The 26696-nt window shown below is 40.0% G+C and overlaps 1 protein-coding gene across 2 annotated transcripts in view; it reads left to right on the forward strand.

Annotated features, from left to right (window-relative positions):
• The first annotated feature begins 6661 nt into the window (after positions 1 to 6661).
• LOC139761956 (armadillo repeat-containing protein 7) overlaps positions 6662 to 26696 on the forward strand; it is a 174342-nt gene continuing 154307 nt past the window's right edge. The window contains exons 1-2 of one of the 2 annotated variants that reach the window (XR_011715651.1): positions 6662 to 6732; positions 21878 to 22003. Coding sequence is in view for 1 of the 2 variants with exons in the window: in XM_071686667.1 (XP_071542768.1) it covers positions 21895 to 22003 (109 nt within the window). In the remaining variant the exon portion in view is untranslated. Of the gene's footprint in view, positions 6749 to 21877; positions 22004 to 26696 lie in introns of both variants that reach the window. The other variant, XM_071686667.1, reaches the window with a different exon arrangement.

Below are 26696 nucleotides of genomic sequence, written 5' to 3' on the forward strand. Positions count from 1 at the left end.
GGAGCCACCATACCCCATACAAGACACATATGCACATTGTATATCCCTCTCTTTAAAACAGTGAAAAAGTTGAAAAACACCATGCATAATATTATTTACATGTCTGGTAATATACATAATCATTTAGTTCAGAGAATCTTTCTTTGTCAATAAGATGTTTCCTAACTGCAGATCTTTGTTTAATTTATACATTGTATATTTGTTGATGAATTTCATTCTTTAATAGCTGTATGAAAGAAGGTATGAGCTGCAATTCCCTTGGCTCTTGTTACACAGAAGTAAGATTCACTATGTTTAGTCCTGATTGACTAGTTATTTACTATCCTATGAAAATTTTCTGTAAGATAATGGGCCCTCTATTGTTGTACATGTTAAAGACATGATTCAATTTCACTTGCTTAACCCAATTTTCTACACTTCACATGTTTACTTTCTCCCTCTCTGCTTGTCCACTGTGAGCTCTGGGGTCTACTCCTAGAAAAAATCTCAATAATTTTGTTTTGACAATTTGTAGCTGCTCTTTGGATTTACTCCTTACGCCAGATTACCAAGAACATGCATAATCAAAATGAGGTTGAATTAAAGTAGAACATAAGGTTTTCTTAATTTTCTAATTAAAGCCATTTGCTTGTCTGAATAAAAATGTTAATCTTGCATTTATTCTCATGATTATGAACTGACAGTTTAACTCCCCAGAGGCACATTGGTCCAATTAAACTCCTAGGTACTTCACTGACGTTACTTCTTTTATTACCTTACCATTACATGTTACTGCAAAATTATTTACCTTCTCTAGTTTTCTTTTAGATCCTACTATCATATCATTATTATCATTATTATCATTATTATTATTATTATCAGTATTATTATTATTATTATTATTATTATTATTATTATTATTATTATCATTATCATTATCATTACTATTATTATTATCAAACTTTGTCGCTGTCTCCCGCGTTAGCGAGGTAGCGCAAGGAAACAGACGAAAGAATGGCCTAACCCACCCACATACACATGTATTTACATACACGTCCACACACGCACATATACATACCTATACATCTCAACGTATACATATATATATATATATATATATATATATATATATACATACACACAGGTAGCACCAGGAAAAGACAACAAAGGCCACATTCATTCACACTCAGTCTCTAGCTCTCATGCATAATGCACCGAAACCACAGCTCCCTTTCCACATCCAGGCCCCACACAACTTTCCATGGTTTAACCCAGATGATTCACATGCCTTGGTTCAATCCATTGACAGCACGTTGACCCCGGTATACCACATCGTTCCAATTCACTCTATTCCTTGCACGCCTTTCACCCTCCTGCGTGTTCAGGCCCCGATCACTCAGAACCTTTCTCACTCCATCTTTCCACCTCCAATTTGTTCTCCCACTTCTCCTCGTTCCCTCCACATCCGACACATATATCCTCTTGGTCAATCTTTCCTCACTCATTCTCTCCATGTGATCAAACCATTTCAAAACACCCGCTTCTGCTCTATCAACCACACTCTTTTTACTACCACACATCTCTCTTACCCTATCATTACTTACTCGATCAAACCACCTCACACCACATATTGTCCTCAAACACCTCATTTCCAGCACATCCACCCTCCTCTGCACAACTCTATCTAGAGCCCACGCCTCGCAACCATATAACATTGTTGGAACCACTATTCCTTCAAACATACCCATTTTTGCTTTCCGAGATAATGTTCTCGACTTTCACACATTCTTCAACGCTCCCAGAACTTTCGCCAACCCCCACCCCCCCTAAGATTCATTTCCGCTTCCATGGTTCCATCCACTGCCAAATCCACTCCCAGATATCTAAAACACTTCACTTCCTCCAGTTTTTCTCCATTCAAACGTACCTCCCACTTGACTTGTCCCTCAACCCTACTGTACCTAATAACCTTGCTCTTATTCACATTTACTCTCAGCTTTCTTCTTTCAGTCACCAGCTTCTACAGTTTCTCACCCGAATCAGCCACCAGCGCTGTATCATCAGCGAACAACAACTGACTCACTTCCCAAGCTCTCTCATCCACAACAGACTGCATACTTGTCCCCCTTTCCAAAACTCTTGCATTCACCTCCCTAACAACCCCATCCATAAACATATTAAACAACCATGGAGACATCATCCACCCCTGTCGCAAACCAATATTCACTGAGAACCAATCACTTTCCTCTCTTCTTACACGTACACATGCGTTACATCCTCGATAAAAACTTTTCACTGCTTCTAACAACTTGCCTCCCACACCATATATTCTCAATATATCAACTCTATCATATGCCTTCTCCAGATCCATAAATGCTACATACAAATCCATTTGCTTTTCTAAGTTTTTCTCACATACATTCTTCAAAGCAAACACCTGATCCACACATTCTGTACCACTTCTAAAACCACACTGCTCTTCCCTAATCTGATGCTCTGTACATGCCTTCACCCTCTCAATCAATACCCTCCCATATAATTTCCCAGAAATACTCAACAAACTTATACCTCTGTGAATTGAGCACTCACTTTTATCCCCTTTGCCTTTGATGGAGACAATTTGTTATTAATCATCCAATTATTACATGATTCAAGTTCTTTTCCTAATCTACTTGAGATAACATTAGCATCCATGTGCAGTATAAATAGGAAACTCATAAGCATAAAGAAGTTGACATGAGATGTTAATTTTCATGTCATTTACATTGCATAGAAATAGTAGTCCTAAAATATTTCCCTGTGGAACTCTACAAGATATACTACAAGGCTCGGAATAATATTAATCGATTTTAACTACCTAATTCCTTCCAGTCAGATATGAGTTAAACCATTCCACAGACTTTATTTCCATTGCTTTTAATTTTTCACACAAAATATGATAATCAACTGTGTCAAATGTTTTTTGTAGGTCCAAAAGCAGAAGTTCTGCATAATTTCCTTTTGATATATTAGTTTTATGTAAGTCTAAAAGGTAGACCAAATATGTATCTGTGGAGTACTTTTCCCTAAATCCTGACTGAAAACTGTATATAATATTTGACATTTGAAGTTTGCTAATTGATCATAAACAACCCTTTCCAGTACTTTTGATATTACATTTAGTACACTGACTGGTCTGTAATTTCCTATTTCTTGCCTGTCATTCTTTTGTACTATAGTTTGACTAGCTTCCTTTAGCCCAGCCGGTACTTCACTTGTGCTTACAGATAGATTTACAGTATGTGTTATTTGTCCTTTTAGCACTGGTGCCCCATCCTTTATAAACCTTGCTGGTACACCATCTATCCCTGTACTTTTATTAGTTCCTAGTACTTTTATTACTCTATGAATATGCTCTTTCGTTACTTCTGTAAGCCTAAAATTTTCTGCAATCCTTTCTGATCTACAATAGTTTTTAAAGTTATGAGAATGAGTGCTAAAAAATCCTGGGAGCATATGGTAATTCACTAACTGAATTTGATGCTACAGGTATAAATAATTTATAAAATATGTTCCTATCTTTTTTCCATCAAAGCTTACTTCACCTTCAATCTTGGGGACTGTTTTTGAATTTTCCTGCAATTTACCTGAGTAAATTAAAATTTCACTTGTTGCCACAATTTCTTGATATCATTGTATATTATCAGAAATATAATCTGATTCAATTTTCTTGATATTTTGTACCCTATTTCTTTACAAAACTTGTCAAATTTCTTTTTATTGCCTTTATCTTTCTTGTATTCAGCCAAAAGTTCATACCTTTCTTTCAACCTCTCAGTAATTTCTGTAGTTATCCAGGGCTGTCCTTCGTTTGATTCGTACTTCCATTATGAGAGCTACCTTGTCAAGTACTTTAATTACAATATCCCTAGTTATTCCATGCTTCATCAACTGTTTTAGCATTATAAGCATGATTCCAATCCTCACGTGCTAATTTTTCAGGACAAGAGTGGCACGTAAGAAAATATTGTATCCAAGATACCCTAGAGCTCTCTGAGTTATCTAAATGTTAAATCACAATTATTAGTCAAATCCTCATGCAACTGTATATAGCTATTGTACAGAATTAAGTTCACCATTAGCAGTGATTCATTGAAATATTAAGTACATATTTCTTAATGACGTGAAATATCTGATATGAACAATCAAGGGACTTTATTGTTTATGAAACAAACTAACATAGCTATGCAGAAAAAATCGTTAATGTAAAGTGTTGTCAAATGTCTAGGAAGATGGTGAAATGGACTCGGTTGTTTCTATTGTCGATTAACGAGTTTCTTTTTTTTTTTTTTTAACTCAAGCAGGGGACGACTTCTGATATTTAGTTTACAATTTATGAAAATTTTGAGCACCGAAAGCACACGGAAATATTTTGTATCAGTACATTTCTATAAGCATGAATGTATTTCACTGTATATTGACTTTCAAACAGTATTTCTTTGTGTGCATTACGGATACCAATGAAAGTTGATTTAGTAGCAAAGTATGAAGAATTGTGCATTTTTTTGCTGCAAGTTTATCATAACTATGTATACTCTCATACAGGTCCTGCACTCATTTACTGCAATTGATGTTCATATCGGGGCTTTCTTTCACTCTTTCCTATCCTCATTATTAAGGTAGAATTTCATGAAAAGCATGTATCAAACGAACTTTGGAGTTTATCGAAGCGTCCTCGCCTTTTACTTCCCTCGTGACCTTGGCATCATCTGCAAACATATTCAGGTAGGAGTCCAGTCCTTAATGGGAAGTTATTCTCGCACATCAAGAGGAGCTGTGCTCCTGGAACAGGACCCTACGGTGACCTCAACCCAGTTTGAGGAAGCTTTCTAAAGTTCATCTTTTGTTTCTTTCCGTTCAGTTAATCTCTAATTCAAGGAAATCTTCTTTACAACCCTCTGTCATGTACAGTGTCAAGTACATGGTAGTTCCAGATACAGATCATCCACCCACCTTCTCTCTTGTCTAAAATGGGGCTCTCTTTCTCTTAGAAATAAAAGAGGTTCGTTATACAGGACCCGTCCGTTAGACTATGTTGTCCTTCACTTTAGTATTTTCTCCTTTGCAAGAGGGCACCCAGTTGCCTTTTAATAATCTTTTAAAGCATTAAGCATCCTACGCTCGTCAGGAAGATCAGTTTGTAGTTCAGTGCATTGTCCTAGTATCCCTTTTAAGTTAGATACGACCAGTGATTGCCCTCTTGCAGTCTCTCTACACCTTACCTTTCCCGAACATTTTGAAGAAAATACCAAGTGGTGTGTCAAGTGTACTCACATATGAAGCACATATGGATAAATCTTATAAAGACCATGAGCTTAATGTGGGTACAGATCCTTTAGTATTTTGTTTATGTCTTTTCCAGGATTTTCAGTGTTATCCAAGACTTCCTCCCTTTCCATTTGACTGGTCTTCTAGTGTGAAAGCACTTAAACATGTCATTTACTTCATCGTATATACTCACATATTCTATAATTCATTCCTCGAGTCCCCTAGCAATTTAGCAGACAATTTTCTCCTGATTAATTTATGTAAAGTTTTGGATTTTGTGCCTTGTCCACAATATTTCATTCAGAGTTTCTCCGTCTGTTTTCTTTTCCTGTTGTGCTCGTTTCTCTTTTGTTATACTTTACAAATGCTAATTGGCTGAGTGCCGACTATATCTACACAGGACACTGCAAATCTCCTTCGCTTTTGACATCTTTTATTAAACGTGCCACTCATTTTATCCTTCCATCTGTGTCTGAAGATAAATGTACACATGTTGCTATAACATAATCTTCCACCACATTGCCTTGGTTCCCTGCTACTGAGCCCCATTTTCCTTTTTTAATGTTAAAGGTTCCAGTCACGGACAAAAGTACACATTAAGGTCGGGCTTTACCTGAAATATACGGAAATTTATGAAAGGGAAAAAGAAGAGAAGAGAAAGTAATTACAAATTTACGAGAAAATGAAAAAAACCTGTCTTTTGAAATTATTTGAAGGTATGCTGCGCCATAAGAGGCTAGATTTGACGATTTAATTACAGATCTTTTAACGGAAATTCCTCTTCATATACTGAGCGTGGAGTAATTTCTGTAGTAGTCCACATTTTTACACATAGTACCATTCATTATCAGTGTTACGTACCTGAAAATTGATGTATTTCAGACTACATGAAGATTTTTAGTCACATGTATCATTTATATTCCAATTATTTGTTCAATATAAACTATAAAACTCTCAAGTACAGTGCTAGGCACTGGGATAGTTTTAAGGGAACTGTTTGATTTAACCCTTAAATATCAAAAGTTCTCATAAATTCTCGGGGTTTTGGTTGGGAGTCCAAGTTAATGATTACGTTTTCAGACTGATAACAAGACTGGCATGAAAATCCATATACAACATGATTATCATACCTTCACCTTTTGGCATCTACTCCCCATCTCATCAATCAATAATGACAGATTTATATTATATTCATATTGGTGCATAGCAGGTTATAAGAACCTGAAAGGAAAATCTCGATTACATGAAGTATGATTAACTTTCAGAAGCTTTTCAACATAAGGTAAAAATTTGATTTATATTTATTTTTTCTTATTTTTATATTATTTTATGTTATTTTTTCTAAGTCAGTTACAAGTTGTTCATGTGGATGAAACACATGTCAGTCGGAGTCGGACGGTCAGACAACCAGACGAACAACACAAGACTGCTAGGATGACTCTCACGGTCAGTTTTGCTTTCGGTAATGTTGATGACATTTGGTGTGTTGGTATTTGTATTATTGCCCTGTGTATCTTTGAGGCGTTAGTAGATTACGAATGAAAATATTCAGCTTATTAACGCGTTCCTTTGGAAGTTGAAGCCTACCATGTTTGTCAGGGAGTGAGCATCCATGATTGCCATTCTTGCCAACGGGGAAAAAATATTTATACGAATATGAGGAATACCAGATTGTAATGGTACTCGTGTTTTGATGCCCGAGGAAGTTGTCATGGGTTTCGCAATGCAGTAATATTAGAGGAGTGAATCATAGAGTCATTTTAAAGCGAAGATTCTCAAGTTTTCGTGCACGATACCATGATTAAGGTCTTTTCCATTGCTCCAGAAATTTTTTTTTATGGTGCTGAGGTATTGTCAGAGATATGAGAATATGAATTGCTTAGAACTACCGTTTGATTAGAATGAAAGTATATTGAACGAGGAAGTTCAACTCATGGCTCCCGTTCGTGGCAATATACGTTTTGCATTATTTAGGTATTCATTATGATGTGGACCTACTTAAATCGTTACTTTCCCTAATACATCAACATCAAGGTATTTGGGCGGTAGTTGTGGCCTCGAGGTCGGGAGACATGGCACATAAGTGTGAAAATTGACTACATCCTTCATGATCTCTCTTGACTCTGTAGTGCTTTAGTGCTTAACTTAGAACACTTAACAGTAGTGTTCATAAACTATGAAGAAAATCCTAGAACACCAATTAGTATTAACAGCTAACCGATTTGGGTAATTGTTTGTAATGACTTCACAGCTCAGTTAGTATTAGGTATTGACTTTGTTAGATAATGTTAGTGTCACATACCTGTCAACATTTTGAACAGCAGAAGTGGGATTTGTACTTCATACCAAGGGGTCCAGGAAGATGACTAATGTGAACAGAAAAGGCAGTAGGAATTGTAATTCTTGTCAAGGAAGTCCAAGAGGGTGACCAGTAGAAAACTTAAGATTTTAAAAGTTTAATGTTATTGTTAACGGCGATCATGTTTATGATGGGAAAAATCTTAAGTCATTGGTCTTGGATGCATTTAATCGAACTTAATTTCAACCAGGAACTCTGTAAACAGCACCTGTACTTTTGTTATGTTGTTTGTTTGGATTATGACCTGGAATATTTCCATAAACAAACTTACTGCCTTTTCATTGAACTTCTGCATCATTTATACTAGATGCCTTAAAACATCGTGATATCCACTGTAACTTGATAAGAATGTTTGCCCTTCATGGCTGTTAGATGCATTCTTTCCCTTTCTGTGATGACATGAGGCAAGTTTGTTTCTTAGTCTGTGAAATAACCATCCCCATGGCAGTTCCAGGAAGTTACTTCTACTTTAGACTTCTTTAAATTTTGCATCATCAGTGTTAAGATTCTACATTCTGAAGTACAATGAAAAGCAGTGGCCATGTTAGTGTGCAACAGCAGTGGGTAGTATGATGGCTGGGGATTTATCAGTTTAGCTCTGCACTGAAACTAGCATTGGGAGGTGGTTACTTTTAAATCCTTTATAGAGTTCATCATCGCTATAGAATTACTTGCAGAGGATGATAAGGAGCATTATGTTTTGTTGAATGAATGCACATAAGGTAACTAAGTTTGTATAGAAATGTGTGGGTTTAGTCAAAGTAAAGGTAGGTGATACATTTGTAAAAAAATTGGCAGAACCTATGAAAGCCCTTGCTGACCTCCCTTGAGCAATCATACTTTATCATGATTTATTGCTTTACTATTATAGTACTTTTTCACCATTTCCTGTATAAGTGTGGTAACACCAGCAGTAGACAAAGGATAGGCCTCATTCACCACATCCATTCTCCAGCTGTCATGTGTAATACATTGAAATCATAGCTCTCTATCCACAACCAGGCCACACAGATCTTTCCATGGTTTCTCCCAGTTGCTTTATATTCATATACCATGGTTTTCTTCTCTGACAGCATTTAGCCTTTTGTTTAATACATTGCTGCACCTCCTTGCATGATCAGGCTCCAGGGACCAATAGTCTTATTTATTCCATCCTTCTGTCTCCAATTTGGTCTCCTCCTCTTTGTCCCCTATACTTTTGAGACACAATTCCTCTTTGTTGACCTCTTATCACTCATTCTTTTCATATGCATAAACTGTTTCAGCACACCCTCTATTACTCTTTCAATCACAGTCTTACAGTCTTATTACTGCACCTCTCTTTAACCCTGTTATTTCTTCCTTGATTAACCCTCTCTCCATTTTGTCCTTAGCTTTTCATTCGAACATATTCATCTTCTTCCATACATTCTCATATGTATCCCATGCCTCGTATCTGCACAACACTGTTAGGACAGATGACCTTCAGTCATAAAATATTCAGTTTTTAATTAGGTCTTCTCCTCTTTGTCCCCTCTACTTTTGAGACACAAATTCTTTCTTTTAACCTCTCCTCACTCCTTCTTTTCATATACCTAAAGTATTTCAGCACACCCTCTTCTACTGTTGCAACTAGTCTTATTACTCTTTTTTGCTATTACTTCTTCCTCGACCAACCCTCCTCACTTTCCATTTTGTCTTCAACTTTTCATTTCCAACAGATTCATCTTCTTCCATACATTCTCATATGTATCCCATGCCTCACATCCGTACAACACTGTCAGGACAAATGTACCTTCAGACATAAAACATTTTTGCCCTCCAAGGTAGTGACCTATCTTTCCAAACATTCCTCGTTGCTCCCAGTACCTTCACCCTCCCCTGAGCTTCAGTGGTTCCATTCCCTACCATGTCCACTTACATGTATATAAAAACTTCACTTAAAGTTTTTTCTCTTCATACTCACACCCCACCAACTAATCTGTCTCTTTGCACTGCTAAACCTAATAACCATGCTTTTATTCACATTTACTCCTAGTTTCTTCCTTGCAAACACTATCCCAAACTCAGACACCATCTTCTACTGGTTCTCTCTGGAATCTGCCACCAGTGCTGTCTTCAGCATGCAACAACTGACTCACCTCTGAGGCCTCCCACCCCCAACAGAATGCATAATACATGCCTTTTTTCTATAATCTTTGAATTCGTAGATTTAGTTAAAATAATTCAGTGATGCTCATAAAGTTGCTCCAATGTAGTGCAGCTTGTAACCAAACATGACAATGCTATCCTTAGCAGGAGATGAGTTTAACAGTCAGGTATTTTGTGTTGTCATTTTGGCCTGTAGTTAAGGTTTTTTGAGTTCTATTAATATTTTAAAACACCCTATATCTGCCATTCTATCATCAAACACATTCATCAAACCTTCAAAATACTCACTCCATCTCCTCACTTCATTACTACTTGTTATTACCTCCCCATTTGCCCCCTTCACCGATGTTCCCATTTGTTCTCATCTTATGCACGTTATTTACCTCCTTCCAAAACATCTTTTATTCTCCCTGAAATTATTGATACTCTCTCACCCCAATCTCATTTGCCCTCTTTTTCACCTCTTGCACCTTTCTCTTAACCTCCTGCCACTTTCTTTTATACATCTCCCGGTCATTTGCACTATTTCCCTGCAAAATGTCCAAACACCTCTCTCTTTCCTTTCACTAACATTCTTACTTCATCCCACCACTCACTACCCTTTCTAATCTACGCACCTCTCACCTTTCTCATGCTACATGCATCTTTTGTGCAAGCCATTACTGCTTCCCTAAATACACACCATTCTTCCCCCACTCCCCTTATGTCTTTTGCTCACCTTTTGCCATTCTGCATTCATTCTTTCGTGGTACTTCCTCACAAATCCCCTTTCTAAGCCCAGTTACTCTCACCACTCTCTTCTCCCTGATATTCTCTCTTCTTTTCTGAAAACCTCAACAAATCTTCACCTTCACCTCCACAACATAGTGATCAGACATCCTCCAGCTGCCGCTTTCAGCACATCAACATCTAAAAGTCTCTCTTTTACATGCTTATCAATTAACATGTAATCCAATAATGCCTTCCGGCCATCTCTCCTACTCACTTACGTATACTATGTTATTTACTTATTTTGCTTTGTCGCTGTCTCCCGTGTTAGCAAGGGAGCACAAGGAAACAGACGAAAGAATGGCCCAACCCACCCACATACACATGTATATATATACACGTCCACACACGCAAATATACATAGCTATACATCTCAAGGTATACATATATATATACACACACACAGACTTATACATATATACACATGTACATAATTCATACTGTCTGCCTTTATTCATTCCCATCGCCACCTCGCCACACATGAAATAACAACCCCCTCCCCCCTCATGTGTGCGAGGTAGTGCTAGGAAATGACAACAAAGGCCCATTCGTTCACACTCAGTCTCAAGCTGTCATGTAATAATGCACCGAACCCACAGCTCCCTTTCCACATCCAGGCCCCACAGAACTTTCCATGGTTTACCCCAGACGCTTCACATGCCCTGGTTCAATCCATTGACAGCACGTCGACCCTGGTATACCACATCGTTCCAATTCACTCTATTCCTTGCACGCCTTTCACCCTCCTGCATGTTCAGGCCCCGATCACTCAAAATCTTTTTCACTCCATCTTTCAACCTCCAATTTGGTCTCCCACTTCTCCTCGTTCCCTCCACCTCTGACACATATATCCTCTTGGTCAATCTTTCCTCACTCATTCTCTCCATGTGACCAAATCACTTCAAAACATCCTCTTCTGGTCTCTCAACCACAGTCTTTTTATTACCACACCTCTCTCTTATCCCTATTATTACTTACTCGATCAAACCACCTCACACACATATTGTCCTCAAACATCTCATATCCAGCACATCCACCCTCCTGCGCACAACTATATATATACTATATATTTATTTTATATTCATTTTGCTTTGTCGCTGTCTCCCGCGTTAGTGAGGTAGCGCAAGGAAACAGACGAAAGAATGGCCCAACCCGCCCACATACACATGTATATACATAGACGTCCACACATACAAATATACATACCTATACATTTCAATGTACACATATATATAGACACACAGACATATACATATATACACATGTATGTAATTCATACTGTCTGCCTTTATTTGTTCCCATCGCCACGTCGCCACACATGGAATAACAACCCCCTCCCCCCCTCATGTGTGCAAGGTAGCGGTAGAAAAAGACACCAAAGGCCCCATTCGTTCACACTTAGTCTCTAGCTGTCATGTAATAATGCACCGAAACCACAGCTTCCTTTCCACATCCAGGCCCCACACACTTTCCATGGTTTATCCCAGATGCTTCACATGCCCTGGTTCAATCCATTGACAGCACATCGACCCCGGTATACCACATTGTTCCAATTCACTCTATTCCTTGCACGCCTTTCACCCTCCTGCGTGTTCAGGCCCCGATCACTCAGAATCTTTTTCACTCCATCTTTCCACCTCCAGTTTGGTCTCCCACTTCTCCTCATTCCCTCCACCTCCGACACATATATCCTCTTGGTCAATCTTTCCCCACTCATTCTCTCCATGTGACCAAACCATTTCAAAACACCCTCTTCTGCTCTCTCAACCACACTCTTTTTATTTCCACACATCTCTCTCATCCTTACATTACTTACTCGATCAAACCACCTCACACCACATATTGTCCTCAAACATCTCATTTCCAGCACATCCACCCTCCTGCGCACAACTCTATCCATAGCCCACGCCTCACAACCATACAACATTGTTGGAACCACTATTCCTTCAAACATACCCATTTTTGCTTTCCGAGATAATGTTCTCGACTTCGAAACATTCTTCAAGGCTCCCAGAATTTTCGCCCCCTCCCCCACCCTGTGATTCACTTCCACTTCCATGGTTCCATCTGCTGCCAGATCCACTCCCAGATATCTAAAACACTTCACTTCCTCCAGCTTTTCTCCATTCAAACTTATCTCCCAATTGACTTGACCCTCAACCCTACTGTACCTAATAACCTTGCTCTTATTCACATTTACTCTCAACTCTCTTCTTTCACACACTTTACCAAACTCAGTCACCAGCTTCTGCAGTTTCTTACATGAATCGGCCACCAGCACTGTATCATCAGCGAACAACAACTGACTCACTTCCCAAGCTCTCTCATCCACAACAGACTGCATACTTGCCCCTCTTTCCAAAACTCTTGCATTCAGCTCCCTAACAACCCCATCCATAAACAAATTAAACAACCATGGAGACATCACACACCCCTTCCGCAAACCTACATTCACTGAGAACCAGTCACTTTCTTCTCTTCCTACACGTACACATGCCTTACATCCTCGATAAAAACTTTTCACTGCTTCTAACAACTTGCCTCCCACACCATATATTCTTAAAACCTTCCACAGAGCATCTCTATCAACTCTATCATATTCCTTCTCCAGATCCATAAATGCTAAATACAAATCTATTTGTTTTTCTAGATTGATATGGGTAAAACTGAAAGTTAATGGAGAGAGATGGGTGATTATTGGTGCATATGCACCTGGGCATGAGAAGAAAGATCATGAGAGGCAAGTGTTTTGGGTGCAGCTGAATGAGTGTGTTAGTGGTTTTCATGCACAGGACCGGGTTATAGTGATGGGTGATTTGAATGCAAAGGTGAGTAATGTGGCAGTTGAGGGAATAATTGGAGTACATGGAGTGTTCAGTGTTGTAAATGGAAATGGTGAAGAGCTTGTAGATTTATGTGCTGAAAAAGGACTGGTGATTGGGAGTACCTGGTTTAAAAAGCGAGATATACATAAGTATACATATGTAAGTAGGAGAGATGGCCAGAGAACGTAATTGGATTACGTGTTAATTGATAGACTCATGAAAGAGAGACTTTTGGATGTTAATGTGCTGAGAGGTGCAACTGGAGGGATGTCTGATCATTATCTTGTGGAAGCGAAGGTGAAGATTTGTGGGGGTTTTCAGAAAAGAAGAGAGAATGTTGGGGTGAAGAGAGTGGTGAGAGTAAGTGAGCTTGGGAAGGAGACTTGTGTGAGGAAGTACCAGGAGAGACTGAGTACAGAATGGAAAAAGGTGAGAACAAAGGAGGTAAGGGGAGTGGGGGAGGAATGGGATGTATTTAGGGAAGCAGTGATGTCTTGCGCAAAAGATGCTTGTGGCATGAGAAGCGTGGGAGGTGGGTTGATTAGAAAAGGTAGTGAGTGGTGGGATGAAGAAGTAAGATTATTAGTGAAAGAGAAGAGAGAGGCATTTGAATGATTTTTGCAGGGAAAAAATGCAAATGAGTGGGAGAGGTATAAAAGAAAGAGGCAGGTGGTCAAGAGAAAGGTGCAAGAGGTGAAAAAGAGGGCAAATGTGAGTTGGGGTGAGAGAGTATCATTAAATTTTAGGGAGAATAAAAAAGATGTTCTGGAAGGAGGTAAATAAGGTGCGTAAGACAAGGGAGCAAATGGGAACTTCAGTGAAGGGCGCAAATGGAGAGGTGATAACAAGTAGTGGTGATGTGAGAAGGAGATGAGGTGAGTATTTTGAAGGTTTGTTGAATGTGTTTGATGATAGAGTGGCAGATATAGGGTGTTTTGGTCGAGGTGGTGTGCAAAGTGAGAGGGTTATCGAAAATGATTTGGTAAACAGAGAAGAGGTAGTAAAAGCTTTGCGGAAGATGAAAGCCGGCAAGGCAGCAGGTTTGGATGGTATTGCAGTGGAATTTATTAAAAATGGGGGTGACTGTATTATTGACTGGTTGGTAAGGTTATTTAATGTATGTATGACTCATGGTGAGGTGCCTGAGGATTGGCAGAATGCGTGCACAGTGCCATTGTACAAAGGCAAAGGGGATAAAAGTGAGTGCTCAAATTACAGAGGTATAAGTTTGTTGAGTATTCCTGGTAAATTATATGGGAGGGTATTGATTGAGAGGGTGAAGGCATGTACAGAGCATCAGATTGGGGAAGAGCAGTGTGGTTTCAGAAGTAGTAGAGGATGTGTGGATCAGGTGTTTGCTTTGAAGAATGTATGTGTGAAATACTTAGAAAAGCAAATGGATTTGTATGTAGCATTTATGGATCTGGAGAAGGCATATGATAGAGTTGATAGAGATGCTCTGTGGAAGGTATTAAGAATATATGGTGTGGGAGGCAAGTTGTTAGAAGCAGTGAAAAGTTTTTATCGAGGATGTAAGGCATGTGTACGTGTAGGAAGAGAGGAAATTGATTGTTTCTCAGTGAATGTAGGTTTGCGGCAGAGGTGTGTGATGTCTCCATGGTTGTTTAATTTGTTTATGGATGGGGTTGTTAGGGAGGTGAATGCAAGAGTTTGGAAAGAGGGGCAAGTATGAAGTCTGTTGGGGATGAGAGAGCTTGGGAAGTGAGTCAGTTGTTGTTCGCTGATGATACAGCGCTGGTGGCTGATTCATGTGAGAAACTGCAGAAGCTGGTGACTGAGTTTGGTAAAGTGTGTGAAAGAAGAAAGTTAAGAGTAAATGTGAATAAGAGCAAGGTTATCAGGTACAGTAGGGTTGAGGGTCAAGTCAATTGGGAGGTAAGTTTGAATGGAGAAAAACTGGAGGAAGTAAAGTGTTTTAGATATCTGGGAGTGGATCTGGCAGCGGATGGAATCATGGAAGCGGAAGTGGATCATAGGGTGGGGGAGGGGGCGAAAATCCTGGGAGCCTTGAAGAATGTGTGGAAGTCGAGAACATTATCTCGGAAAACAAAAATGGGTATGTTTGAAGGAATAGTGGCTCCAAAAATGTTGTATGGTTGTGAGGCGTTGGCTATGGATAGAGTTGTGCGCAGGAGGATGGATGTGCTGGAAATGAGATGTTTGAGGACAATGTGTGGTGTGAGGTGGTTTGATCGAGTAAGTAACGTAAGGGTAAGAGAGATGTGTGGAAATAAAAAGAGTGTGGTTGAGAGAGCAGAAGAGGGTGTTTTGAAATGGTTTGGGCACATGGAGAGAATGAGTGAGGAAAGATTGACCAAGAGGATATATGTGTCGGAGGTGGAGGGAACGAGGAGAAGTGGGAGACCAAATTGGAGGTGGAAAGATGGAGTGAAAAAGATTTTGTGTGATCGGGGCCTGAACATGCAGGAGGGTGAAAGGAGGGCAAGGAATAGAGTGAATTGGATCGATGTGGTATACTGGGGTTGACGTGCTGTCAGTGGATTCAATCATGGCATGTGAAGCGTCTGGGGTAAACCATGGAAAGCTGTGTAGGTATGTATATTTGCGTGTGTGGACGTATGTAAATACATGTTTAAGGGGGTAGGTTGGGCCATTTCTTTCGTCTGTTTCCTTGCGCTACCTCGCAAACGCGGGAGACAGCGACAAAACAAAAAAAAAAAAAGAAGAAAATATATATATATATATATATATATATATATATATATATATATATATGTATATATATTTTTATACTTTGTCGCTGTCTCCCGCGTTTGCGAGGTAGCGCAAGGAAACAGACGAAAGAAATGGCCCAACCCCCCCCCCCCCCCATACACATGTATATACATACGTCCACACACGCAAATATACATACCTACACAGCTTTCCATGGTTTACCCCAGACGCTTCACATGCCTTGATTCAATCCACTGACAGCACGTCAGCCCCGGTATACCACATCGCTCCAATTCACTCTATTCCTTGCCCTCCTTTCACCCTCCTGCATGTTCAGGCCCCGATCACACAAAATCTTTTTCACTCCATCTTTCCACCTCCAATTTGGTCTCCCTCTTCTCCTCGTTCCCTCCACCTCCGACACATATATCCTCTTGGTCAATCTTTCCTCACTCATCCTCTCCATGTGCCCAAACCACTTCAAAACACCCTCTTCTGCTCTCTCAACCACGCTCTTTTTATTTCCACACATCTCTCTTACCCTTACGTTACTCACTCGATCAAACCACCTCACACCACACATTGTCCTCAAACATCTCATTTCCAGCACTTCCATCCTCCTGCGCACAACTCTATCCATAGCCCACGCCTCGCAACCATACAACATTGTTGGAACCACTATTCCTTCAAACATACCCATTTTTGCTTTCCGAGATAATGTTCTCGACTTCCACACATTCTTCAAGGCCCCCAGAATTTTCGCCCCCTCCCCCACCCTATGATCCACTTCCGCTTCCATGGTTCCATCCGCTGCCAGATCCACTCCCAGATATCTAAAACACTTCACTTCCTCCAGTTTTTCTCCATTCAAACTCACCTCCCAATTAACTTGACCCTCAACCCTACTGTACCTAATAACCTTGCTCTTATTCACATTTACTCTTAACTTTCTTCTTCCACACACTTTACCAAACTCAGTCACCAGCTTCTGCAGTTTCACACATGAATCAGCCACCAGCGCTGTGTCATCAGCGAACAACAACTGACTCACTTCCCAAGCTCTCTCATCCCCAACAGACTTCATACTTGCCCCTCTTTCCAAAACTCTTGCATTTACCTCCCTAACAACCCCATCCATAAACAAATTAAACAACCATGGAGACATCACACACCCCTGCCGCAAACCTACATTCACTGAGAACCAATCACTTTCCTCTCTTCCTACACGTACACATGCCTTACATCCTCGATAAAAACTTTTCACTGCTTCTAACAACTTTCCTCCCACACCATATATTCTTAATACCTTCCACAGAGCATCTCTATCAGCTCTATCATATGCCTTCTCCAGATCCATAAATGCTACATACAAATCCATTTGCTTTTCTAAGTATTTCTCACATACATATATATATTTTTTTTTTTTTTTTTCATACTATTCGCCATTTCCCGCATTAGCGAGGTAGCGTTAAGAACAGAGGACTGGGCCTTTGAGGGAATTTCCTCATATGGCCCCCTTCTCTGTTCCTTCTTTTGGAAAATTTAAAAAAAAAATGAGAGGGGAGGATTTCCAGCCCCCCGCTCCCTTCCCTTTTAGTCGCCTTCTACGACATGCAGGGAATACGTGGGAAGTATTCTTTCTCCCCTATATATATTTATCTATTTATTCACTTTGCCCCGCCGCCGTCCCCCGCACCAGTATATATATATATATATGTATACTATATATATATACTATGTATATCTTTTTAAACCAGGTATTCCTGGTAACAAGTTCTATTTCAGCACACAAATCCACAAGCATTTCACCATTTCCATTTATAACACTGAACACCCTGTATACACCAATTATACCCTCAACTGCCACATTACTCACCTTTGCATTGCATTCAAATCACCCATCACTATAACCCGGTCTTGTGCATCAAAGCTGCTAACACACTCACTCAGCTGCTCCCAAAACACTTGCCTCTCATAATCTTTCTTCTCATAACCAGGTGCATAGGCACCAATAATCACCCATCTCTCTCCATCCACTTTCAGTTTTACCCATATCAATCTAGAGTTTACTTTCTTACACTCTATCACATACTCCCACAACTCCTGCTTCAGGAGGAGTGCTACTCCTTCCTTTGCTCTTGTCCTCTCACCAACTCCCAAGACATTCCCAAACCACTCTTTCCCTTTAACCTTGAGCTTCGTTTCAGTCAGAGCCAAAACATCCACGTTCCTTTCCTCAAACATACTACCAATCTCATCTTGGTTACATCCACACACATTTTGACACCCCAATCTGAGCCTTTGAGGAGGATGAGCACTCCCCGCATGACTCCTTCTTCTGTTTCCCCTTTTAGAAGTTTGGATACAAGGAGGGAGGCGTTTCCAGCCCCTACTCCCGCCCCCTTTAGTCACCTTTTACGACACGCAGGAAGTATATTAAAGCATATAAAACATAGATAGCCGTTTCCCATAACTAGTTTCACTGTGGAGCTAAAACAGACTTTTATCTTGAATGGCTCTCTGGCTTTGCAGTTTTAAAGTAAAGAAGTATTTTCAGGGTTCTGGAAAAGCTGACAGATAAGATTAGGTGATTGAAATATTCATCCTTAAATGGAAGTGATGACTGCACAGGTATCAGTCTTATCTGTTTGTTGAAAATGACTGAGAGGGAGAAAAATGTGGTGGAATTTTCATAGGTTGACATTTGCCACCTTTTTGAATATTGGAAAAAAATACAGGCCATCATATTTGTCCATGGTGACCCAGAGATCAATATTCATTATTAGTCTGGAACTGTCCTTTCCTTGGCACTAATGCAATTTTCATTGATCTATGGTAGATCTTCCGTTATACTCTCTTCACTAATGCAGCCGATGGACCAAGCAGTGACTGGTAGATCAAGGCATCCCGTTGTCACCTTCACTTATTGAAGAATATCCTGATGACACATTGTATTTTTTGGAAGCAATAGTGTATTTGCTACCTTTTTTATTTACTTGTAATGAATTGGATAATTGTTTAGATTAACTTTGCTTTGCAGTTAGCTTTGAATATCTTGTGATTTTTTTTTTCTTCAGTGCAGTTGTAGTATTTAGAAAATTCATAGTTATTTTTGAGGAGCATGATTTGGATTTTTCTTTTGAACAATATTAGATAAGGCATCGTGTTGATTGGGTTTGGGTGTTGGAATGATAAGGCAGGTAGAACTCCTGTCACAGCTCATGTACAGCTCAAGAAGAGGATTGTTAGGTACATTGTGGAGGGGCCTTAAGATTTTACTAATGATACTGTACTCACCTGGGAAGTAGCTATGCCTTTGATTAGTGCTGTGTCAAGTTTAACTTTAGTGAATAGGAAAGTGCAGACATCGTGCTCCCTATTCATCATGAAGTGGATTAGTTTATCTCTGTGTTCATGTTTGAGATTTAGCTTAACTAGACATGGAGACCCAGGTGCTAAGTAGCTCGTTGGTTCTTTGCAAAGGGTTTGGATGGGAGACGTGACTAGTCATTCTACCCTTGATTTTTTTTAATTTCTCTCCATGCCCTATTGATAGGTATGTGTGTTCAGTCAATTAACAAATGTTCCCTTTTTAGATTGTCTAAGATCAGTCAGGGCACTTATTAAGGTAGACTAGAATAATTCCAGATTTTCTGATGTTCATGATCTCCTGTGAGCTAATATGATTCTCAAAACAAGAGACCTATATTGCTTAAGTTGTGGATCATTATAGTAGATGTTTTCACTGTTTGGGTTAGGCTGGGATGTGTTCATGTGCCTCCTAATTCATATCGGTGGTTCTGAGTTTTGCTGAATTGTTTCTCCTTGGTCATCATGAAAATCTTCCACAGTGGTAGTCTGGTAGGACTAGTCATATGGGAAATAGAATTCTGATGCTGATCATCAGGATTTTGAGCTGTTTTTGTTTGAAGTTTTCCCCAGGGAGGATAGTATGAGAAGTGTTATTACTGGATAGCCTAGGATAATGATCACACATATCATGAAGTATAGTATGTGCGATGTTGAAACCTATGGATAGATCAGGGATCCAAACATAGATATGAGATAGCTTTAGGTCCCCTTACCAGCTGTACATTATCATGTTTATTCATCAGTGTTAAGAGCTGCTGCCCATTTGGATTGGTATGGTTGGAATTACTGATTGATTTGTGTTTAGCTTTAAAATTCCCTATTATTAAAGTTGTTTCTGATTATGTCCAGTGCTAACAGGAATAAAAGTCACTTAGTGAAACTTAAGTTTGACATCACCTGGGCATTGCTAAACCTCAATAGAATCAACTGTTGTCAGCATAGAGAAGTCTTAAAAAACTTTTTTTTTTTTGCAATTAGATACATTCTGGCAGGTTTGCTATATTAAGCATGCCTGCTGCTGCATATGAATTTAGTATATTTTTTGTGGAGTTAACCTGCATAGACCCTGATACCATGGTACTGCATTTCACAGACTTCAGACTTCTTAACACTAATGGGAACATGGGCTGTAGTTTTCTTGACATATGTTGGGCATGAGTTACCGTAAAAAACGCAGTTTTATTGACCAGTAGTGACCCAACAGGTATTCTACATTCCTGTAGGCACACCACATCTATGGACCCTGTGTTAACTTTATGGGAAGGTCAGATAACTTCTTGCTTACGGATGCAGTGTTCCAACTCAGGACTATAAGTACAGTATTGTCAGCCATTTTGCTGTTTTGTTCAGGTCCCCTCAAGTTTATCAACACAAAAAAATAACTGATTATGGTATCAGTCCAGGTGCACTTCTGAGGTGATCAATTCATAAATGAAAGTGTCTGTACTAATACAGAATGTAATATTTTTTGTCTGTAATTGTTATCATTATTGTTGACAGACTCATTCACTCGCATGCCTGTAAGGTTAAGGGTACAAGTATGCTTGTGTAGAGACACTCTTCACTGGGGAATGAGAGTGGATTTGGTGGCACATGTGGGAACAGGACCTAGGAAGGGGGAGCGGGGGAACGAGGGACACTCTTCCTCGCCCTCACATTCACCTATAATCACACTCTCCTTTATGGCATCCAGTGTCTTTCACTGGTGTTGGTGCTAGTTCTCCTGAAGTTGAGAAAATCTCATAAAACTGTCCTTAGAACCATGGGGATTTAAATGATTAACTAGATAGAAAAGGGCACCAAGGTTTTAGGTGCATTAAGGAGCATGTGAAAAATGAGTGTTTATTCTCTTCTAGGGTTAAAAATGGTCTTGGGGCTTGAATGTAAAGAAAAGAAGAAGTTAGATGTATTAGAAATGAATGCCAGGACTGTATGTGGTTTGAGGTGGGTTGATCATTATGAAATGATAGTGTGTAAGATTGAGTACAGTTAAGAGGGTCATCAAAGTTATGCTAAAATAACAGATTTGTGGGGAGTATGAGAAAAGACTGACTGACCGAGAAGATCCATGTAAAGTTGGGGGAAAAGGGAGAAGGGGAGAACACGATGGAAAGATGGAGTAGAGGAAGCTTTGAGATACTGGGGCCTGGACATTCAGGAGGGTGAGAAGCATCCGCAGGACAGAATGAATTGGATCAGTATATGAAGAATGATATAAGTAGTGCATGGGCCTTGGTTGTAAGGGGTAGGTTCTGACCTCAGTGCATTATTTTTCATTGCTAAAGAGTGGACATGTTCAGGTGAGGTCATTGTTCATTTGCTCCTGACACTACCTGCTAAGATACGATTAGTAATTAGATGATATTCTTGTTAATGAAGGGCTTACTGTTGTGATATAAGATTTTTCTTATCTGATATTCATGAATTATAGTCTTTTTAGGAGCCATGTGAAGCAACATGTTCAGCAGTGATGAACAGCTAGAAAGACGTTCAGGGAAGAAAGGAGTAGACCGTCCCCAGTATCTGAAAGAGCTAGTTGATGAATTTAACACTTCAGAAAATTGTGGTAATATCCAGGAATTTGGTTGTATCTTGTGCCTTCGTAATCATAATTACCTTTGACTATATTCAAAACTTGGTAGGGTAGGGAGCAACTCTGAAACATCTTGGTTTTGAACATGTTGTAATCTTTATTTCAAGGACACCAAAAGAACAGTGACCAGAGAGTATATACCTGAGAGTTCATGTGACGAGATTTTGTCAAAGGCAGGGCTTGCATGTTGCACTCTTTGCTTAACCTTTTTGTTTCATGATAATGAGAGATATCAAGTTTGAATTCTTTTGTTTTATTTTTCAGATTATTGATATGTATTTTAAGAAACTTTTAGAAAGCATTTACTACTTTATTTTCCCAAAATTCTTTGTCTGTCCTTACACCTGGTGTATGTAGAGTAAGATAGAATCTGGTAATTACTTAGAAGATGAAATGCTTGGATGAATGTCACTTTTAGGGCAGAGCATTGGCTGAAATTTTAGAAATAACTAAGAAGGGCATGAAATACCACCACTTCAAATTCAAGAAGTTCATGCACCATTGTGGTGGAAATGATTAAGGCACAGCCATTTGGGTGTTGGATATTTACACTAGAGGAATTCCACCTTTACTGTTCTTTTCAGTTGTCAAAAACATTGCATGGTTGTCTGACTTGGTTTCATCCATAAAAACTTTTAGCCATTTAGTCCAGTCGCTGTAAGTTTCTAATTTGTTCTGGGAAAAATGTATAGACTGTATATGGAATGTGCTAGAAATATACTTAATACTCTTCCCTCCCTGGGCTGCCTTGTGTGAGCATGAGGTACCCCGTGGGGAATATCAACGTTAGGGTTTTTCCTCAAACTTTTAATTAGCAGGTGAACATAGGTCTCACTCACTCATTGGGGTTGATTCTTATATCACAGAAGCTTTGCTTGCTATGTTCTAACTCTCTGCCAGTTAGCAAATTCCCCCAGCTTTTGCCACCATCCTACCAGCTCCCAGAAACAGAGATTCTCAAGTTCCTTGGGACTGCATCTAATTCACACTTCGTATAGCTGCTATGGTCAGCCTGGTTGTTATAAGATCAGTTTCTCATTTTTTGTTGCTAGAGGTTTGTTTTTATGGTACTGGTATGTTTATAAATTCTGAGAGCTCAGATTACAGAGGTATAAGTTTGTTGAGTATTCCTGGGAAATTATATGGGAGGGTATTGATTGAGTGGGTGAAGGTGTGTACAGAGCATCAGATTGGGGAAGAGCAGTGTGGTTTCAGAAGTGGTAGAGGATGTGTGGATCAGGTGTTTGCTTTGAAGGATGTATGCGAGAAATACTTAGAAAAGCAAATGGATTTGTATGTAGCTTTTATGGATCTGGAGAAGGCATATGATAGAGTTGATAGAGATGCTCTGTGGAAGGTATTAAGAATATTTGGTGTGGGAGGCAAGTTGTTAGAAGCAGTGAAAAGTTCTTATCGAAGATGTAAGGCATGTGTACATGTCGGAAGAGAGGAAAGTGATTGGTTCTCAGTGAATGTAGGTTTGCGGCAGGGATGTGTGATGTCTCCATGGTTGTTTAATTTGTTTATGGATGGGGTTGTTAGGGAGGTGAATGCAAGAGTTTTGGAAAGAGTGGCAAGTATGCAGTCTGTTGTGGATGAGAAACCTTGGGAAGTGAGTCAGTTGCTGGTCGCTGATGATACAGCGCTGGTGGCTGATTCGTGTGAGAGACTGCAGAAATTGGTGACTGATTTTGGTAAAGTGTGTCAATGAAGAAGGCTGAGAGGAAATGTGAATAAGGGCAAGGTTATTAGGTACACTGTTGAGGGACAAGTCCATTGGGAGGTAAGTTTGAATGGAGAAAAACTGGAGGAAGTGAAGTGTGTTAGATATCCGGGAGTGGCTTTGGCAGCGGATGGAACCATGGAAGCGGAAATGAATCTTGGGGGGGGTGGGGGTTGGCAAAAGTTCTGGGAGCGTTGAAGAATGTGTGAAAGTCGAGAACATTATCTCGGAGAGCAAAAATGGGTATGTTTGAAGGAATAGTAGTTCCAACAATGTTATATGGTTTCGAGGTCTGGGCTGTGGATAGAGTTGTGCAGAGGAGGGTGGATGTGCTGGAAATGAGATGTTTGAGGACAATATGTGGTGTGAGGTGCTTTGATCAAGTAAGTAATGATAGCATAAGAGAGATGTGTGGTTGAGAGAGCAGAAGAGGGTGTTTTGAAATGGTTTGGTCACATGGAGAGAATGAGTGAGTAAAGAATGACCAAGAGGATATATGTGTCAGAGGTAGAGGGAACAAGAAGTGGGAGACCAAATTGGAGGTGGAGAGATGGTGTGAAAAAGATTTTGAGTGATTGGGGCCTAAACATGCAGGAGGGTGAAAGGCTTGCAAGGAATAGAGTGAATTGGAATGATGTGGTATATTCTCTTTGTCGTTCTTTCCTCACTCATTCTCTCCATGTGACCAAACCATTTCAATACACCCTCTTCTGCTCTCTCATCCACACTCTTTTTACTACCACACATCTCTCTTACCCTTTCATTACTTATTCGATCAAACCACCTGACACCACATATTGTCCTCAAATATCTCATTTCCAACACATCCATTCTCCTCCGAACAACCCTATCTATAGCCAACGCCTCGCAACCATATAACATTGTTGGAACCACTAATCCTTCAAACATACCCATGTTTGCTTTCCGAGATAATGTTCTCGCCTTCCACACATTCTTCAACGCTCCCAGAACCTTCGCCCCCTCCCACATCCTGTGACTCACTTCCGTTTCCATGGTTCCATCCACTGCCAAATCCACTCCCTGATATCTGAAACACTTCACTTCCTCCAGATTTTCTCCAATCAAACTTACCTCCCAGTTGCCTTGTCCCTCAATCCTACTGTACCTCATAACCTTGCTCTTATTCCCATTTACTCTCAGCTTTTTTCTTTCACACACTTTACAAAACTAAGTCCCCAGCTTCTGCAGTTTCTCACCGGAATCAGCCATCAGCGCTGTATCATCAGCGAACAACAGCTGACTCACTTCCCAAGGTCTCTCATCCACAACAGACTGCATACTTGCCCCTCTCTCCAAAACTCTTGCATTCACCTCCCAAACAACCCCATCCATAAACAAATTAAACAACAATGGAGACATCACACCCCTACTGCAAATCGGCATTCACTAAGAACCAATCACTTTCCTATCACTCGTACACGTGCCTTACATCTTCGATAAAACCTTTACACTGCTGCCAGCAACTTGCCTCCCACACCATATATTCTTATTACCTTCCACAGAGCATCCCCATCAACTCTTATCATATGCCTTCTCCAGATCCATAAATGCTACATACAAATCCATTTGTTTTTCTAAGTATTTCTCACATACATTCTTCAAAGCAAACACCTGATCCACACATCCTCTACCACTTCTGAGACCACACTGCTCTTCCTCAGTCTGATGCTCTGTACATGCTTTCACCCTCGCAATCAATACCCTCCCATACAATTTCCCAAGAATACTCAACAAACTTATACCTCTGTAATTTGAGCACTCACCTTTATCCCCTTTGCTTTTGTACAATGGCACTATGCATGCATTCCGCCAATCCTCAGGCACTTCACCATGAGCCATACATGCATTGAAAATCCTCACCAAACAGTCAACAACACAGTCACCCCCCTTTTTGATACATTCCACTGCAATACCATCCAAACCTCACGCATTGCCAGCTTTCATCTTTCGCAAAGCTTTCACTACCTCTTCTCTCTTTACCAAACCATTCTCCCTGACCCTCTCACTTCCCACACCAACATGACTAAAACACCCTATGGCTGCCACTCTATCATCCAACACATTCAAAACCTTCAAAATACTCACTCCATCTTCTCACATCACCACGACTTGTTATTACTGTCCCATTTATATTCATTATACTTTGTCGGTATCTCCCGCATTAGCGAGGTAGCACAAGGAAACTCATGAAAGAATGGCCTAATCCTCTCACATACACATGTATATACATAAACGCCCACACACGTAGTATTCCTCGAAACTTACCCATTTTTGCTTGCGAGATAACGTTCTTGCCTTCCACACATTCTTCAACACTCCTAGAACATTCTCCCCCTCCTCCACCCTGTGACTCATTTCCGCTTCCATGGTTCCATCTGCTGCTAAATCCACTTCAAGATATATATATATGTATATATATATATAGGGGAGAAAGAATACTTCCCACGCATTCCTCACGTGTCGTAGAAGGTGACTAAATGGGACGGGAGCGGGGGGCCAGAAACCCTCCCCTCCTTGTATTTTGACTTTCTAAAAGGGGAAACAGAAGAAGGAGTCACGCGGGGAGTGCTCATCCTCCTCGAAGGCTCAGATTGGGGTGTCTAAATTTGTGTGGATGTAACCAAGATGAGAAAAAAGGAGAGATAGGTAGTATGTTTGAGGAAAGGAACCTAGAAGTTTTGGCTCTGAGTGAAACGAAGCTCAAGGGTAAGGGGGAAGAGTGGTTTGGGAATGTCTTGGGAGTAAAGTCAGGGGTTAGTGAGAGGACAAGAGCAAGGTAAGGAGTAGCACTACTCCTGAAACAGGAGTGGTGGGAGTATGTGATAGAGTGTAAGAAAGTAAATTCTAGATTGATATGGGTATAACTGAAAGTTGATGGAGAGAGATGGGTGATTATTGGTGCATATGCACCTGGGCATGAGA

Source organism: Panulirus ornatus, chromosome 42, assembly GCF_036320965.1.
Source record: "Panulirus ornatus isolate Po-2019 chromosome 42, ASM3632096v1, whole genome shotgun sequence".
Lineage (NCBI taxonomy): Eukaryota > Metazoa > Arthropoda > Malacostraca > Decapoda > Palinuridae > Panulirus > Panulirus ornatus.